This window comes from Saccopteryx bilineata, chromosome 5, assembly GCF_036850765.1.
Source record: "Saccopteryx bilineata isolate mSacBil1 chromosome 5, mSacBil1_pri_phased_curated, whole genome shotgun sequence".
Lineage (NCBI taxonomy): Eukaryota > Metazoa > Chordata > Mammalia > Chiroptera > Emballonuridae > Saccopteryx > Saccopteryx bilineata.
Window position 1 is genome coordinate 14,945,535 of NC_089494.1, and position 18,870 is coordinate 14,964,404.

An 18,870-nucleotide genomic window follows, 5' to 3' on the forward strand; every position below is an offset into this window, starting at 1 on the left:
GTGTAAAGGAGGCGAGTTCGCTGGCACTTACCAAGTTATAAATAAAAGGCTGTGCACAATGGTACCTTCTCTAAGGACAGACAGTCTTTACAACACTCCTGGCGTCATATCCTGCTGGGGACACTCCAGCTCCTAGCCAAGACTTTGCTCCTTTTATTTTTCCAGCAGTTTAGTCTGAATACCATAATAAATTCCTGAGGACAAACGCTGCAGCCAGCCGGGCAAAACTTGAACATATAGACGCATCTCTGCCGGCGCGTTAAGATCTATACATCGAGGTTTAGGGCTGGGACTTCCCAGAGAGGGTTTTTCAATCAAGAAGACATAGTTTTTCTTCTGTTCTCATCCCCAGCCCTCGACTAGCTGTCCTGGGATCTCCCCACATCTGCTAAAGCTTCACAGTCCCCCTGCCCCAGACGGAGGAGTCCAAAGAGCCGATCAGCACAGCCCGAACTCCTCCTGGGACGAGCTCCACCACGGCGACCCCCCTGACGAGCCTAGGCCGAGGGCCACTGCTCCGAGGGAGGAAGGCTGCACGTACTGGGGGCTCCCAATGCTTTTTTATGGAATTGCGCCCCCTTCGGTGGCAGTAAGGCAAGAGAAATGTGTGTGTGTGTGTGTGTGTGTGTGTGTGTGTGTGTGTGTGAGAGAGAGAGAGAGAGAGAGAGAGCCACATGTAGAAAAACATAGGCACAGACACCCAGAGGGGAACAGAGTCAGAGACAGAGAAAGACACACGGAGTGCAGAGAGAGACAAAGAGGGAAACAGGCGGTCAAGGAGAGAAACACACAGAGTGACAGAGAGACAGGGGCTTCTGCCCGCTCTCAGCAGCTGTCATCTCCCTAGTGCCGTCTCTCTCCGTTTCTACGGCTCTGTCCTCGTCTCCTGGGGAAGGAGCTCAGCGCGGGTCCCCCTGGGGCCGGCCGAGGCCTCGGCACCTCCGGGGATGGGAAGAGAAAGTGGCGGCTGTCGCCCAATCAGCGCGTGTCTCCGCCACCCGGGACGGTCTCCCCGTCGGCCAATCGCAGCTCAGGGCTCCTGACCAAGCTTTGGGTGAAAGAACTAATAAATGCTCCCGAGCCCGGCTCCCGCACTCGGTGTCACGACAGGAGGAGACTCCGGCGGCCGCGCTCCGGCCCCACCCCCTCCCCTGGCTCCGCGCGGCGCCCCGAGACCCCTCCCCCGCGCCCCCAGACTCCCGCGAAACTTCTCCGCCCCGGGCTCGAGACCCCGGACGCAGTGGCCTCCCAGCCTGGTGCCGTCCCAGCCTCTCTCCGGACGAGACGCGAGCAGTGGACTTCCCCGCGGCCCTCCCTCTCTCCGGCCTCTTTGGGGAGGGACTCTCCACGTTCCGGGGAGTTCCCGAGGGTCGCCAGCGCCGCGCTCGCCTTCTTCCCTCGCCTCCACCTGGATATAATTTCCCAGCGAAGCTGCCCCCAGGATGACCACGCTGGCCGGAGCTGTGCCCAGGATGATGCGACCCGGCCCGGGGCAGAACTACCCGCGCAGCGGGTTCCCGCTGGAAGGTAAGCGAGGGCCTGAGCCGCGTCCCGAGCCCGGGGCCGGGGCTGGGCCTGGGCCGCTCGGCCCGACCCGCTGTCCCCGCAGGCTCCCTGGGCGCGCCCGGGGACACTTTCTGGGAACCCCCGCCCCGGGAAGGGACTGTTGGGGCGAGATCTGCACCCGATTTTCTCTCCGTAACCGGAGCGCGTTTCTCTCCGCGAGCCCCTGCCTAGCTCGGCGGCCGGGCCTGCGCCCGTCGGGACCACTTTGCCCTGTTGTTTTGGAAAAGCCGTGGTGGGGAAAGAATGAACCGGCCTCTGAGCACCACAAAGCAACTTCTCCCCAGTTTTGTGCCCCCAAAGACTTCTCAGAATTGTCCCGGCTTTGCCTGTCTTTGCTAAGTTCTGGGAAAATTTGCTTGCCTGAGCAAAGTTGTGGCGGCGAGGCCGTGCGACATCACGCTCGGGACTTTTCGTATTAATTAATTATCTGCGGTTTCCTTCTTCTCAAGCGGCATCTTGAAGTTTCCATGATCCGTTTGGGAAGCTGACTTGGCGTCAGCGTGAAGGTTCCGGCGACCCTGGGGACCCAGGCGGCTTTGCAAGCCCGGGCCTTCCCGGCAGTTTGAGAGGCTGGGGCGCCACCGCCGGCTGCAGGTCCGGTGGCTCTGACCTGTCGCCCTCGGTCCAGAGTAGCATGTAACAACCAGGCCAGGGGGCCTGCGAGCAGGTCCGGCGCGCTCCCGGTCCCGAGACGTAACAGGTGACACGCGCTGCCTCCCGCGGCCTCCTTTCGGGACCCTCTTTGATTCCTGGCTGCTGCACTCTTGGTTCGAACTCCCAAAGGCTGGCAGGCCCTCCGGGTCCCCTTAGACAGGGAGTCTCCCTAGCTGGGCAAGGTTCGGCGCGAGCTGAGTCCCAGAAGGCCGGAGCCTGGGCGAACTCCTGTCGGCCAGGGGGCTGTTCCCGGAGCAAGATACCCTTTCTGTCCGCTGCAGGGTCGCCCGGGGTCCCCAGCGTCGCCACCTTTCCCGGGCCGAAAGGGAAGACAGTTCCTCTGGAACAAGTTACTTTGTCCTGGTTGTTCCCTTCACACAAGATTATGTGGCCCTGAATTGCTTAACACTTTGGACAAATGTGATGGAAAAGGTGGCCTGGGCTGGGAGCTGTGTGTGCGTCTTTCCGGGGCTGAGGCTGAAACATTCGGACTGACTCTCTGTACCCCCGGAATGACTCTCCCTGTGCCTCTCTTTCCGCCTTCTGCCCCCAGTGTCCACCCCCCTCGGCCAGGGCCGGGTCAACCAGCTCGGCGGTGTGTTTATCAACGGCAGGCCGCTGCCCAACCACATCCGCCACAAGATCGTGGAGATGGCCCACCACGGCATCCGGCCCTGCGTCATCTCCCGCCAGCTGCGCGTGTCCCACGGCTGCGTCTCTAAGATCCTGTGCAGGTACCAGGAGACGGGCTCCATCCGTCCCGGGGCCATCGGCGGCAGCAAGCCCAAGGTGAGCAAGGGCGCCGGCTCGGGAAGCTTCTGGGCCAGCTGTCTCCGGGTGAGGGGAGAGCGAGCTGGGGCAAAGGACTGCCCTGTGGGACTCTCCAAGGAGCTCTTTTTCAAGCCTGGGGAGGTGTGCGTGTGCGTGTGCGTGTGCGTGTGCGTGTGCGTGTGTGTGTGTGTGTGTGTGTGTGTGGTGGATTTAGGGGGCATTCAGTTGCTGCCTTAGCCAAGGTTCCTTGATAAACGCTAGGGGAAAACTCCAGCCCTCTTGTAAAGAGGATAGAGCATTTGTTCTTGTGATTTCACTGCCCTGAGTCCTGTAATTCCACAACACATTATTCTAATAGCCGAACACCGAGCTGTGCGCGTCCTGTCCACCTGTTGCTGATCTCATGTACCCAGCTCCCTCCTACTCCACTGCCCTTGACAACACTAATCCAAGGAGCCACTTCTACTGTTTATTTTATTTTTTAAAGTAAATAGTTTCTCTCCCAAATGCCACCCCCAATCCCTTTCAGTCCGAATTGTCTTCAAGCAGTCAAAAAAGCCGGGTGATTTGCTTTCTTTGTAATGAGCCAATGACTTGGCTTTTTGAAAGCAGTTGGGTGCTATCTTCAAATGTTTTTTGGTTCCCTTTTGAAAAGGAAAAACGGAGAGTCCTCCTGGCTGGGGCCGAGTGGGAGAGGGTCACATGGGGTCTGCCCTCCCTTCTGGATGTGAGGAAAAGTCAGTATAATTTTCTGGTGGCCACAGGACAAAAACAAAAGGAGAGTTTTAAAACTTAAGACTCTTGAACATCTTCTTCACCTCCTCCCTCCTCAATGCTCTTGGCAACCTCTCTAAGAATCTTTGGAAGTTCTTTTAATTGGAAAAAAAAAAAAAGAAGTAGTTTCTCAAATTATCCCTATTTAATATTCACGCTACTAATCTTTGCAAACCTAGACGCTCACCTTCTGCATTGCATTTTGCTTCTCACTTAGCTGGAAGCCTGTGCTCCCCTAGAGAGGCAAAAGTTGCACCTCCCACTTGACTTCTCTTGCTTGTTTTTCAAGCACTTCTCTCCTTTTAGTTTCATTTTCGTGTAAGGGTCAGAAAGTGCATCCCCTCCTTTTCATTTACCTGGATTGTCCGAGCTTATCTGGGGGGGAAGGGGGTCCCCGGGTTTCTCCGGGAGAGGATGACTTTCTTTCTGGCCCCAACCGAAAAGGAAACTGCCATAGAGAGTTGGGATTCTTTTGCTAAAAAAGGGGCCCTTCCCAGGGGGTGCCCGAGGGAGCACCCTGCCGGGCTTGGAAGCGGTGGGGGCCGTCCTGCTTGGCCCAGGGGGCTGGGTACCAACACCTGCCTGCCTGTTCTCTTAAAGCAGGTGACAACACCTGACGTGGAGAAGAAAATTGAGGAATACAAGAGAGAGAACCCGGGCATGTTCAGCTGGGAAATTCGAGACAAATTACTCAAGGACGCGGTCTGTGATCGGAACACTGTGCCTTCAGGTACCAGGCCCACTCACGGCTTCCTTAAGCTCGGCCTTCGCTCGCCATTTCCCGGGCTGGCCATTTCAGCGATAATGATCGATCCGGGCTCTCAGGAGGCTGCTCCACCCAGGGCCCTAAACTATTCCCAGACCAGGAGCTTTAGAGGGAAGGATAAACTGTTTGTCTCGGGGTTGACACCGATTCGGAGGTCTCCCCAAAGAGGACTTCCGTCGAGGAAACAGAGCAGGAAACCAGAGGCGGAGGCCGAGCGTTTATTAATATTGATGTTCTCTTTTAAAGAGAAACAAATGTCTTAGTAACCGCGACCGAAGGGAGCTGGGGCCGGGCCCGCTGAGGCTTCGCCGTGTCCGCCGAGGAGCGGAGGTCCCGCCACCCGCCGGCAGTGTCCCCGAGGGTCCCCGGGGCCACCCTGCGCCCCGCGGCAGCCGTGGGCGGGGGAGGGAGCAGCGGGGCGAGCGCAGGCCCAGCGCGAGGGCGAGCGGGAGAGTTTGTTTTTAATTAAACGGAAACTCCGTCCTCCCCCCCCCCCTGCGAGAACGAGTTATTTCAGAGCATGGATTTGTTTACCACGCTGGAATCTGGAAAAAATAAATGGGGAGGAGAGCGCATTTTCTTTTGATTTTTACTATAGGAAACGGTTCTGCAGTTGAAATGGAAACCCTTTAGAGCCTCAAAAAAAAAAAAAAGCTGAATTGCAGGGGAAGGGTCCGCGGCGGTCCTTCCCCCCGGAACGCGAGCCGTGGGGCCCGCCCAGTGCCTTCAGGTGGCGGCGGTGCCGGTGGGGGCGGTGCGGGGTGGGCTGGCCGGGAGTTCTCGCAGGCGGGAGCCCCGCAGCCTGGTCTGCAGAGTCGTGGGGGCGGTGCGGGGTGGGCTGGCCGGGAGTTCTCGCAGACGGGAGCCCCGGAGCCTGGCTGCAGAGTCGAGCAGGGAAGTGCTTCCTGCTGGGAGAGAGGGACGGAGACCGCGGGTCCCGGGCCTCGCCTGTGGGGCGAGCGTCCCCGGCTCCAGCCCCCCTTTTTCTAGATGCTGATTCTGGGGTGGACAGGAGTTTGAATGGGAGGCTGAGGGGATGGGAGGAGGAGGAGGAGGCCCCTGGAAGCAGGAGGAGGCCCAAGCGGGCTGGTCCGGCAGCGGCTCCAGGGCGCGGACTCGGGGTGGGGGGCTCCCACCTGCTCAGCCCCGCGCTTCTCAGGCGTTTGCGCTCCCTCCCTCCTTCCGCCCCCAGTGAGTTCCATCAGCCGCATCTTGAGGAGTAAATTCGGGAAAGGCGAAGAGGAGGAGGTCGACCTGGAGAGGAAGGAGGCCGAGGAGAGCGAGAAGAAGGCGAAGCACAGCATCGACGGCATCCTGAGCGAGCGAGGTGAGCGGCGGCGCGCTGAGGGCCCGCGCCGGGGGGCAGTGGCCTCTGGCGCTGGGGGCCTGGGGGCCGGAGGTCGGCCCAGGCCCGGCTCCTGGAAAGGGCTCCTCCGCTCCTACCCACTGCAGCCGGGGAAGGGCCTGCAAGAGAGAGACGCACTTGCAATCAAAACAAAAATCTCCGTTCTGTTTACTTTGTTTTGCAAATCTTTCTCTAGCATCACCTCCAGCCCCAGGGAGTCTAAAACTTCTAATTGCGCTGTAGGCGCGGGGCCACCGTCTGGCCTTCAGGCGCAGGGGACTCGGCTTCTCCGAGCGGTTGCGAAGGGTGTGTGTGTGTGGGGGGGGGACAAGTCTGGGACCCTCTCGAGGCTGAAGGTAGTTTGCACCCTCTGGAAAGGCCTGGAGTTTCACACGTCAGAGGAGGGAGTGGGGAGAGACAGAGAGACAGAGAGAGAGACTTTGAAAACTCTGATAAGCAGAGAGTCCTCAGAGCTGTCGGCTACCTTATATTTATATAAATATATATATATGTGTGTGTGTGTGTGTGTGTGTGTGTGTGTGTGTGTGTAGGTGCAGGTGGGTTGCTTTTTATTTGTTTTACATTTGTTTTCGAATGCGGCGGGGTTGGATTTTGTGTGTGGGAAATAAAATCCGTCTCAGCGCTGGGTTAGAGACCGAGGGGGTCTGGGTTCTGGGTCCGCAGTGCTGGTCCCCTCTTCGCCGGAGGGAGCAGACCACCTGCTCCTTGTTGGCTTCGACCTATCAGCATCAAGAGAAACTTTCTCCCCCCGATCCCGTAAGTGAAGCCTGCTTCCCTTTCACATGCTGTGAGTCATCTTCTAAAGGCCCCTTCTCCCCGGAAAGAAAGGCAGCCCCTTCCAGCTGAACGAGGGCGGATGGCTGCGCAGAGAGGAGGCTGAGCAGATTCGCGCCTCAGCAGTTTGGCCTCGGGAGTTGTTGCCGCTTCAAATCCGCGAAGGATCCGCCGTCCCTCCGTGCCTGTCCCCCCGGGCACTCCCTTATTCGGGGCTTGGAATTTGAAGGGCTGAGTTTTGAGTTACTCTAGAAGGTCAAGCGACTCTTCAGGTGACCTTGGAGCAGTCACGCACTGGGACCAGCTGGGTCCGTGGCCCTCAGCCAACAGAACTGTGGATGGTCCTTTTTTTTTTTTTTTTTAAAACCTTCCTTGTCCAACCCCTGGGCAGACTGCTGAGCTGTTACAATGCAAAACCTGTACTCAACCTCTAAACGACACAGATTTAGATGTTACAAACCTAAACGGCTGTTTTGGGGGGACAAACAGAAGCCTAGATGCTCTGGCACGGGTAGGCAATCAAGAGATAACACCAGAAACCGTGGCAGGTTGCTCCCCTCCTTTGAAAGCAAGGGGTCTCACACGATCTCAGCCTAAACCCCTCCTTTTATCGGGGTGCCGTTCCTTTTCTAGTCTGAGAAGACACCCCGCTTCTTCCAGGCCTAGATACAGCATGGAGGTGCTGGGGACGGAGGGAAGCAAGAAACCAGCCAGCACAAACCCAGCGGGACCCTTTGGGCAATGGGCCGGGAGCCCAGAGGGTCCCAGCGGCTGGAGAAGGGGGGTGGGGGTGGGGAGAGGCCCAGTTTTGCTACTTGTTGCCCGAGGCGCCGGCGCGGCAGAGGCAGACCCGAGGCTCAATCTTAGCACAGGCAACCGAGGCCCAGGAGACAAAACGCCTCAAATGAGCTGGTCAAACATTTGTACAACTTTTCCAGCTTTTACAAAGAAGGCCTTCTCTACACAATCTACACTTGGAGATGAACTTGGGAGACAAAGCCCGGAGAGTCCATTGAAACTCACACTTTAGCTCGGCTCAGACAAAGCTCCGGCTCGCAGCAGCTTGATGTGAACAAAGGAAGGCAACCTTTTTATAATTCAAGGAGAAAGGAAGAGAAAACAGCCCCACAAAGGGCCGCGAAGAGACATTATGGGCTGGCAATGAGGGATGAATTATTCAATGAGCCCCAATAGCCGCTGCGCCAGGAAGTTTTATGGACTCTCTCCAGCGTGGAAAAAGTGGCCATTTCACCTACAAAATGTTTCTAGTCTTTTGGGCCGTCTAACTGGAACGGCTGCTATTCAAGAGCAATTGCTGCCATTTTAAAAATCAGAGTCTTCTCCCCAGCGGGAGCTGCACCGTGGAAAACATACACGCACACACCTAGGAGGCTGAAGCCTAATTTAATTTGGGGTTGTCAGGCTGATGCAGCGTCCGGCTCTCCACCGCCTCTAGCTCCCTTTCCAGGTGAACCCCGGAGGGCTAGAGAGGCCCAGAGAGAGGACAGTGAAGTGTGGTTTGAAGGGAAGATTAGAAACCTCAAAAAAAAAAAAAAAAAATCCCCTCTATTGTTTGGGCACCAAACGTCACAGGTCACCCCACTTGTAAAAGAGAATGAGTGTTGATAAAGGGTTCTGAGCGCCCTGGCGGAGGAGCAGAAAACTGGCGGGAAGGGGTTCGTGGGAGCCCTGATGAGGGCGGCGCGCTCTTTGGAGGTTCCAGCTTCCTTGTGAGCCCGGAGGGTGCTGCTGCTCCTGGCTTTCTAGGGGCCATCTTTCCGCTGTCCGACGCTAGGAGACAAGGGAGAGGCATCGTGAAAGAGGTCGGAACAGCCTTCGTTCTTTCCAGGGTCTTGTTCTTTCTCCTAGATGCCCCTTATACCTCCCCAACTTGTTCCGCTTGTCCCTCACGCACTCCTAACAGCAGCGCTGCAGGCGGACCGCGTGCGCTCACGCCCGTGCGCCCTCGCTGGGTCCATCCTTCCAACTTCTTTGCGGGTGGGAAAAGGGAGGCTTGCGCGGCCAGGAAACACCCCCCTCCCGGGTCCCAGTCCCTGGCCGACACGGAGATCCGAGCGGGAGCAGCTCAGGGAGCCAAACCCCAATTGCAGCATCAGGAGCTGTGGGTACGGCCCGCGCTCCGGCCACTCAATGGGCGCCTCTGTTCCTCCCCCCGCGCGGCCGAGCGGGCCCGCGGGCGCCGCCACAATGGGCCGCCCCCCATCCTGCGCCCTGCGCCAAAGCGCCGCGCCGCCCCTCCCCTGCGCTCCGGCCGGCTCGCAGCTTAGCTCGCCGGGCTGCAGCCGACTCAATTGCCTCCTTTATGTCCTTCTCACTTTCATCTAGACACAGCCCGCCCTCCCTCCCCTCTCCTCCTTTTTTCCCCCTCTCTCTTGCCTGAGGCTCACATTAGTGAAATTTCTGCAACCTCCCCCCATTTTTTTCTTATTTTAAAGAAAGCCCTTAACACAAAAGCAGTGACTAATCAATAGAAACTGCTCCTTCATCTCCTCTTCTTCCTCCTCCTCCTCCTCCTCCTCCTCCTCCTCCTCCTCCTCCTCCTCCTCCTCCTTTTTCTCCTCCTCCTCCTCCTCCTCCTCCTCCTCCTCCTCCTCCTCCTCCTTCTCCTCTCCCTCCTCCTTTCACTCCTCCTCCAACAGGGTGACGCTTTTCCTGTTTGTGAGTTTTGGGAAACATTTTTGCTCTCTGCCGTAATGGAATTAGAGGACAGATGAGGACTGTAAATGGACACGCGACTGAAAGACTGTCGCTTAAATATTTAGATGCAACGTTACAATTACTGACTTGTTGCAGCGGCTTTGAAGCGGCGCTCGGGGTTGCAGGGGGAGAGAGGCCAGATCGCCAAATTGATGTTTTGATTGGGTCTGGAGATAGACTTTCACAGGACTTTCCCCTATCTATTAATAAAATCACCAGTGAGCGTGGGAGGTTCGCAACCATTTCAAAGGTTGAGCTAGGAGACCCCAAGCACAGGTCGGTTGGAGCCTTATGCTTTTTTCACATCTCTTCCTTCCTTTTTGACATTTATGAAAAACAGTACTGCTTCTTGTGTTTTTTTCTTTTCTTTTTTGATTTGAGAAAGTGAAAATGACAAAAGTCTTGCTCGAGTCCCCACCCGTTCTCTTTGTAAACTGGAGCTCTTCTAAAAGGAAGGAGATCGGCGTTAGTTGTCTAGCGAGGCATAAGATCAAGCAATTAAAAACGCAGAAAAGTTTTGAAAAGTCCTTGAAGTGTTTCGTTTCCAGTGGGATCGTGGAAAGAGCAGCGCCACTAAAATCCAGGGGGAGAAGGCCGCTTCTTGCCTCGAGTTGGCAGGGAAGGACGTTTAGGCGCGAGGCGCGGGGGTGGCGGAGGAATTTCCCACAGATTAAAATCGTGGGGTGTAAGATGTTAGTTTTGAGGCGTCGGAACCTTTGTCAAGTGGACAGCCCCCCTCCCCCCCCCCCAGTCTATTTGGCAGAAGCACGAATTTGACCCCAACGTCGTCTTAAGTCTTCAGAGCAAATTCCATATTTTCCGGAGTCCTTGCTACACTCAACAATACATTTTAAAATGCACGGGGAATATTAGAACTTGAATTAACTTAGAACACACCACGCTGCGTCCTTTGCAAGCGCGTAGCGGTGGCGATTCTCCCGTTGAAACGGGTGAACAAGCAGCAGCGTGAGTTCGGACGTCGGTTTTTCTTACTCGCTGGTCTGTTTTGTCGGGTTGACGGCTCTCTGTTTACTTTCTGGCCTTATTGAAAACATGCTGACTTTCTCATTAATGCTTGAAATCGTATGTTTATTTGGGGACTTGATTTGATTGTTGAGAGCACCGGAACGGGGACGCGGGGGGCTTCAAGTGCGTAATAATCACTGCAGGGTGATTTAGGAGTCCCCAGGGCTGCGCAGTAAACCCGCCGGGGCGGCGAGGCGGAACCGGCCAGCGCGCCTGGGCTCAGGGGAGCGCAATGTGCGGAATCGATCAGGTGGACAGGAGCGTTGCCAGGGCGCCCAGTTTCATCATCCACGGATATAGATGGTTTGAAGACAAAACCAAAATCCTTCCTAGCCTCTTAGCCTCGAAGTGAAATGTTTCAGTTGTACACAAAGTAAATAACCAGTGAAAAGAAAAAGCTGCAACATCAACAGATACACAAGGGGTGTGTGTGTGTGTGTGTGTGTGTGTGTGAGAGAGAGAGAGAGAGAGAGAGAGAGAGAGAGAAAGAAATTAGAAAGAAAGAAAGAAATTAGAAAGAAAGAAAGAAATTAGAAAGAAAGAAAGAAATTGCCCAGGCTGGGGCAGAGAAAGTTCTGTTCGTTGGGTTTCTACAGCAGGTAACTTCTGTATGCGGGTAAATAAAAGATTAGAGAACCATTAAGAATGTAGATACAGAACTAACAAGATACTAAAAAGTAATTAAGCAGTCACTTTAATGCCTTATCTCACTGGTTGCTTTGGGGTTGTTTTACAACTAGGAATTAAAATCTGAAAAGGAAGTTTTCAGCAGCTCTGGCCAAATATTGATTAAGTAGCTGTTTGTTGATACCATTGTTGCGCATTAAAAGGCCGGGATCGCGGCCCCTGGCTGGCCGTCTTCTATTGTGAAAGATTCTTAACCGCTGAGATCAAAGCGGGATCATTGCAACTTATCTGTCTTGGAAAATCCTCCTTTTCCTCTGAAACCTCTAAGGAGGATTGACCAAATTCTCTTTCAGAAATATGAACCGAAACCAGTTAGATGTCGTGGGTTTGTAGAGAAGAGATTCATGGGGTGTTTTTAATTATCCTACGGTGATTTTTTTTGTTTAGAACTTAGGCTAAGATGGCGACTTGATCATCAAATAACTTTTCATTTGCGGGAGGTGGTGGGAGGCCTGGAAGCTACTATCTGCATGTGATAAATTTCTGAATGTGGCAGTTGCACTGGAGTTGCCTTCCTAGCTGTGTTGGTGTAAAGGAAAGACGTCAGACTTTTTATTCGAAGCTAGGTAGGGAATAATTAAATACACAGGAAACCGAGAGTTATAGGGACTACATTTCTCTACATGTGTTTCCATGATTTTTGTCTTCATAGATGTTAGATAAATCTCCTGTATATTTAAAAAATCTCTGTAATGAAATGTGTTTGTGTGTATCGTTTGTGCATCAATAGAGTTTATTTACAAGTCAGTCACCATGAATTATGCTGGCAGCAAACTATATCCAGTTGCACAAAATACACGTTTATTGGTCCAATGAATTGCACTTTCTAGACTCATCAGAGGCTGAGGTAACAGCAGTCTCTGATCATACTCAGCACTGCTGTTGAATGCTAGGGAAAATATTTCCCAGCAGTCTCTGATCATACTCAGTACTGCTGTTGAATGCTAGGGAAAATATTTCCCGGCAGTCTCTGATCATACTCAGTCCTGCTGTTGAATGCTAGGGAAAATATTTCCCAGCAGTCTCTGATCATACTCAGTCCTGCTGTTGAATGCTAGGGAAAATATTTCCCAGCAGTCTCTGATCATACTCAGTCCTGCTGTTGAATGCTAGGGAAAATATTTCCCAGCAGTCTCTGATCATACTCAGCACTGCTGTTGAATGCTAGGGAAAATATTTCCCGGCAGTCTCTGATCATACTCAGTCCTGCTGTTGAATGCTAGGGAAAATATTTCCCGGCAGTCTCTGATCATACTCAGTACTGCTGTTGAATGCTAGGGAAAATATTTCCCGGCAGTCTCTGATCATACTCAGTACTGCTGTTGAATGCTAGGGAAAATATTTCCCAGCAGTCTCTGATCATACTCAGTACTGCTGTTGAATGCTAGGGAAAATATTTCCCGGAATGATTTTTTTTTCTTTGCTGTTGATTATTAGATGATTAGACTTTTTTTTTTTTGGTTTAAGAATTCAATATATTTGTATAGGTTTTTCTTTTTATTATGAGAGCTAAAATTCCTACTAGGGCTTTTTTTGGAAATAGCATCTCTGTGCTTAATTTGCAAATTTCAATGAATCACTTATGGAATTTATGCCAGATCCAGGCTTTGGATATTCAACAGTGCATCATGGATCTGCCTGTATGTGGGACTTCCAGAGTCCCAGCCTCCAATTATGCTAACTTAGGTACTAAATAATTGTGCATTAGACTTCATTTTTATTTCATTTTATTGTCTACTCCTTTTACTCACTCTTGAACAATACGTATCTTGACATACGAAGTGAGAATCATTAGTGGATACTTTCTAATGTTTTCTATTATTATCTCCCAATTAATGGATGATCTACTTATGCTCAGATGTTCTTTCATACAGTCCCCATCCTTGAAGAACAGAGCGACAGCTTGAAATTGGTTAAGCACAAGTGTGAATCAGCTCAGATCTGTCATGGTTACCTTCTCCTGGGTCCAGATGCAGCATCAGAAAGTTCTTTGTTGAATATTCTACACGTATGTGTATATTTCATATACTCACACAGTTGGAGAAATCACTGTGTGTTCATGCACTGCCAGGGAGGACAGCAGAACTGAGCTACAAGTTGGGCCTGATCTCAGTCCCAAGCAAAATAATTGACATAAGAACCAACTTATGTCAATTATATCTCAATAAAAATGAAAAAAAATAGAAAATTGATTTTATTGTTAAAAAAATAGAAAAGAACTGGCTACCTTCGCTGAGGACCTGTTGTGATCAGAGAAAGTGAAAGGGGATTTCAGAACCGCCCTTCTGTTGGAAGATGCACACCAGAGAGTTTCTTGCCCTGTTCCTGCCAGTCTCTGGTAGAGAGAGTGCATGGCTCCGCCTTCAGCTCTACCATGCAGTGTTGGTCAAACACTGAGCTCCAGCAGCATTGAGCTTTCGTTGGAATCTGGACATTTCCCCACTAAGAAAGCTTCTACTCAAATGATCTGTGTTGGGATCATGCTCCTAAATGAACAGAAAATATGTTATTTCCAGATTGTAATTGGAACATGCCCTGTTATCAGAATGTCCATTAACATTCTAAAACCTCTATTTAAAAGGGATGAGTTAGAAACTTTGCCACTCTCACTGGGGAGATGAAAACCATGGGAAGTATTCGTTGAAGACACTTGAGTCATACTGGTTTTATGAATTCTTACCTTCAATGTTTTTATTTTTCTTCCTTTCTAATAAAAACTAAAATACCAAGAAAAGATGAACAGATAATTTCTGCTATGAAAGTGGCCACTTCTTTTTTTTTAAAAAAATTATATCTTAATATAGGACAATGGTGTAAACTTTAGAATTTGATTGGATGCACATTTCGCCTAGAAAGGAACATCCTGAGAAAGAGTTTGACCTTGCACATTACGTCCAGCAAAGTGTGTGGCATTTAACTTTTTTGCTGCAGGATTTTAAGCAAATGACAACAACCACAAAGAATCTCTTCTTTTGGGGATGAAGCAACTTGATCAAAGTAGTCTGAGTGTTTCTGATCTTCGTGCAATGATTGGGAAATGGATCTTTCCCAATACAACAAACCAGAACTCACGACAGGCAGTGACAAACTAGCTGTGTATTTGTCTCCTTAAACCCATTCAGTGATTTCTCAATTCTCATGTACTTTTATTTGGCCAGATTTAGTGCATCTACAGTACAGTAGAATATTAATATTAACTCTTAATTCAAGGAGTCAATTCCATACTCATCCTGGGTTTAATTCCCGTGGATTCCATTTTACAATAGCTGATCAAAATGCTTTGTGACAAGGATGACAGACTCTTCTTGGCTGACCAATATAGGATTAAGAGAGAGGAAATAGCACCGATTTTCAGCATTAAAAAAATTCCAGGAGCATATTGAAACTTCAAATAGTTTAGTTTTATGGAGGCTTAAACGTAAATTTTCAAAATTTTTATAAGCAGAGAGAAGTCATGTTTCTGGAAACAACTGCAGAATTGAATGTACTTGGCCTTATGTCTTTTGATGGAAACAGTGATTAAGTTAGGGTAGACTTGTTAAGCAAGGACAGTTCACTGCTGAGCAATTCATAGCAACATGAAATTGGTTTAGTTTTTGTGCACTTTTGTAGTAAATAGTTACATGGCAACATACAAATGGGCATTTTTAACAGAAAGTCTATATTTGTAGGTTTGTAATTTTTATAGGTATACAAATATGTTAAAAGTGCAGCCATCTAGCCTTATATTTTGCAAACCCTGATATAAAGCGTGACTCAGCCAGTCAGCAGGCACTTGGGCATTGGATGGGAGTATTCATCTCTCCCTTGTTCCTTTATAAAGTCTATCTCTAATTAAAATTTTTTTATTTATTAAAATTTTTTTATATATTGATTTTTAGAGAAAGAAGGGGGAAGTGAAACATCAATTTGTTATTCCACTTATTTATGCTTTCATTGGTTGATTTTTGTATGCGCTCGGACAGAGAATTGGACCCACAACTTTGGTGTATCAGGGTGATGCTGTAACTAACTGAGCTAACCAGCCAGGGCAACATTTTATTTCTAAATAATGAAAGGTTCATTGAGTCTATCTTCAAACATATATTATAAAATTCCCCTAATATTTAAGTATATTATCATGGTTAAGTAAATTTTGGCCAAAGGGTGTGTGCATGTGTGTGTGTCTCTAAATCACCATTACTGAGATTAACCTGAACTAAAGAAAATTAATTGATCCAATTCATTTTATTATAAGAAAAGCAACAGGTTTCTTCTTTCTGAATCTCCACTTGGCCAGTTTCCTGATAGAAGTTCACTAGAGAACGTTAGTATTTCTTGACTGCTCTGCCTTAAACACACCCCAGAGCCCTTTTCCACATCTTTACTTGCCTTATAAGAGCACAGGACCCACAGTAAAAGAGGAATGTTCTTGCATCACTAATTTTGCTTTAAAATTGAGACCATGCACACATCAGGTGCGACACCCTTGAACTTCAGTTTCGACACCTGTAAGACAGGGCATATCATACCAGCTTCCCAGGGGGGCATGAGAATAAATCAGGAAGATGCAAGTTATGTGCAAAGTACACCTATCCTGTGAAAACTCAAAATCTTGGGGAAAAATAATCTTTGAGCATGCAAAAAGTGACCAGCCTACTGGCAGATGGCCTCTGCCCAAGGGCAGCTAGAAGCTTAATTCAGGGCTTAGGAGCAACCGTGGAGACCAACACACACACACACACACACACACACACACACACACACACACACACACAAACCCCCCTGCAGAATTCACTTTTACTAAATAAAAAATAAATTTATAACTAATGTAATAGATCTTATTGATGTAATAGATATGAAAAATAATAAAATTCTAAAAACTTCACTGATATGTCAGACAATATAGGTAGATCAATCACTTTTTTTTCTTAGTTTTATGATGATTACTTTTCTTCCTTAGATTAACCTAGATTTTAAAAAATTCCTCCAAATCAGACTTCTCTTCTTCTCTTTTTTGTTTTCATGGCACGAGATTTCCCCCTCATTCCATCAGAGCTTGACTAACAAGTTGCCTTTTGAAAATAAATTTCGTACACACATTCTCACTCCCGACACCCTGCTGCAGTCCTTCGCTCTGTGGAATCTGTTTTGGGTATGATTTCTCATTACGTCCCTGCTCCAGCCTATTCCATTGTTCTTAAACGGCCTGACAGCTCCGCATAGGACATTGTGTGTGTTTTCTCCTTGTGCACGATTCTTCTTCTTCTTTTATATATATATATATATATATTTTTTTTTTTTAATAATTTTATTTTTTAATGGGGTGACATCAATAAATCAGGATACATATATTCAAAGATAACAAGTCCAGGTTATCTTGTCGTTCAATTATGTTGCATACCCATCACCCAAAGTCAGATTGTCCTCTGTCACCTTCTATCTTGTTTTCTTGTGCACGATTCTTCTTAATCCCTCTCCTTTAAAATTGGACTTGGGAAATATTAAGGATCCTTTCCAATTTGTTAAGCTGGAAGATACATTTCAATGACCTTTCTCTTCAGTTTCCCCCGCTCTCCAGTTTCAAAAGCTTGGGACTTCTGTGTTATTGGGGTGCAAGGTGAGGGTGAAAGAAAGCAGCTAGGCTTGTAAAAGCTTTGGGGTGCTGGGGAACACCCCCACCCCGGTATTTCCCCGTGGAGCAGTGCGACCACTGCAGAGTGCGACCACTGGAGAGAAGGAAGGTTGTTTTCTTATCCCCGCATGCACTGGTCTGACCTGTCTCCGAAATAGGTCAGGCTGGGGCACAGCCAGTTTATGCAGCTGTTGTGGCTTAGGCGTCACAGCAGGCCGCCGGGGCTCCTGGGCCAGCCGGCCCCCAGTGAACTGATAAAAACTCGCTTGTGAGCCATAGGGTCTTCCTTCTGGACTGCGCAGGGCCCCCTGAAGGCTTTTAGCTGCAAGGGAACTCCAGGATTATGGGAGCCGACCCTCAGCCTCAAAAGGGAAGCGTGCTTTATCTGAGGATCACACTGTTGTCGATCCCAATGCTCAAGTGAAATATGTGCTTTGTCAGGTTTTATTCTAAATCATACAGTGTTTTTGACTGGGCAAAAAATTCACTTTGTATATAATTCAGAAGATTTAAGAAGATGTACAGTGGCGAGATTTCTTCTACCTGTGTCCTTCTGTCTCTTGGCTATCTTTCTAGAGTGTCTGTGTATAAACAAGGAATGAATATTTCTCTCCCTTTTAAAGATTTTCTCTCCTTCCCTTTTGCACAGAAAGTAATCTACCTGGGAAACTGTTCTGCGCCCCCTTTTCCCCTCCGCCTCAGACTATCTCTATCTCAGCAACTACTCCATATCAGGGCCAGATGGTCACCTCAGCCTATTTGTATAGCTGCATAGTATTCCATCATGATGGCAAAGATTTATTGAACAACATCAGATGGTTTCCGACCTAACAGTACCATTTGGCACATGTGTGAGTTTACTTGTAAAGTAGTTCCTCCTTAGTAAGGACAAAGGGAATGGCATTTGTAATTTTGATAGCTTTGGTGGAATTTGGGTTCTGTGTCGAGAACAAATGGTAGAGGAATGGTTAATGAGCTTGGAGTCGGAGTGGATTTGCCTGTGGCTACTTGTTCGAGAAAAAAGAGACACTTCTCAAGCACTGTATGTATGTAGAAGCATAGGTTTTGAAATTCCTGCTTAGGAAGATGTCCTGCCAACATTGACTACCTTCTGGAAATTTCTGTAATATTCAGTTATTTCTCCAAATGTAACATTCTCTAAATCCAAAGGAGAGGTTTTCTTTGACTTATTTGCTCTTCTTTTATCCTTTTTTTTCTTGCCTGCCATTTAAACCTCACTTCACCTTCATCAAATATTGTATATTTATGTTAAGCACCCTTACTTAGTTTTCTATCTGTGCCAGAAAAATAATGGAGAGTTTGATAACAATTTAGAGGCAACGTATTCTGATTGTTGAGTTACAAAGGAGAAATTGTCTTTCAGGGTCACCAAAGTAGGCTTGATCTAGTGAGAGGGCAGATTACGAATACACCAAAACATGGTCTTGTATTTCTGATTTCTCAAAAGTGCTGGCCTGACACTGTCGCAGTTTCTTGAGTCCCGTAAAGGCCGACTCTGAACTTTATGAACCTTTCAAGGGCATGTGTCCATTCCCTTCTGTGCACGAAAGACTTCTTATGTTTTTGCACATACCTTGCTTCCCTCAAATCATTTCAGCCTATTATTTTTCTTAAATCCGATGCTTGGGAAGCCAGTTGTCCAAGCTGCCCCATACCTGGCTGAGTAAATTGGAAGTTCGAGTCTGTGAAAATGCGCCAGGACAAACAGTGCTCCAACAACAGAGACAAACAGCCCTCTTCAAATCCTCCCGAGAAAACTGGAGACGTGAACTCCAATAAGTGATTCTAAAGTCAATGTTTCAAGTCATGGGTCTTTCAGAAATAAGAGAATGAGTTAGGGGCTGTGGATTTATTTTTGAAAATCAAAATCTTGGTTTGGTTTTTCTTAAAACAATATAACAGAAAAACAAAAGCAGATCTTTTTTCTTGACTGTGCTGGCGGGGGGGGGGGGCAGCGAGGGTAGAGAGGGGAGCATTGTTCTACCAGGAGGGAGGCAGGAAGACAGTTCTCACGCTAGAACTCCGGTTCTGAGAGGCAGCTAGCTTTGGGGGTTTGGGGTTCTCTCCCTGCCCCCCTCCCGACCTGCTTATGGAAATCTAAAGGAGTTTGGGAATGTAAATAGGCCTGGCTTT

At 49.2% G+C, this 18,870-nt stretch overlaps 1 protein-coding gene across 2 annotated transcripts in view; it reads left to right on the forward strand.

Annotated features, from left to right (window-relative positions):
* The first annotated feature begins 1,184 nt into the window (after window positions 1-1,184).
* The window catches only part of PAX3 (paired box 3), a 98,407-nt gene continuing 80,721 nt past the window's right edge, over window positions 1,185-18,870 (forward strand). Inside the window, exons 1-4 of one of the 2 annotated variants that reach the window (XM_066279687.1) lie at window positions 1,185-1,527; window positions 2,774-3,009; window positions 4,366-4,495; window positions 5,724-5,858. In XM_066279687.1, the coding sequence (XP_066135784.1) occupies window positions 1,443-1,527; window positions 2,774-3,009; window positions 4,366-4,495; window positions 5,724-5,858 (586 nt within the window). In that variant the 5' untranslated portion in view covers window positions 1,185-1,442. The remainder of the gene's footprint in view (window positions 1,528-2,773; window positions 3,010-4,365; window positions 4,496-5,723; window positions 5,859-18,870) is intronic. The other variant, XM_066279688.1, reaches the window with a different exon arrangement.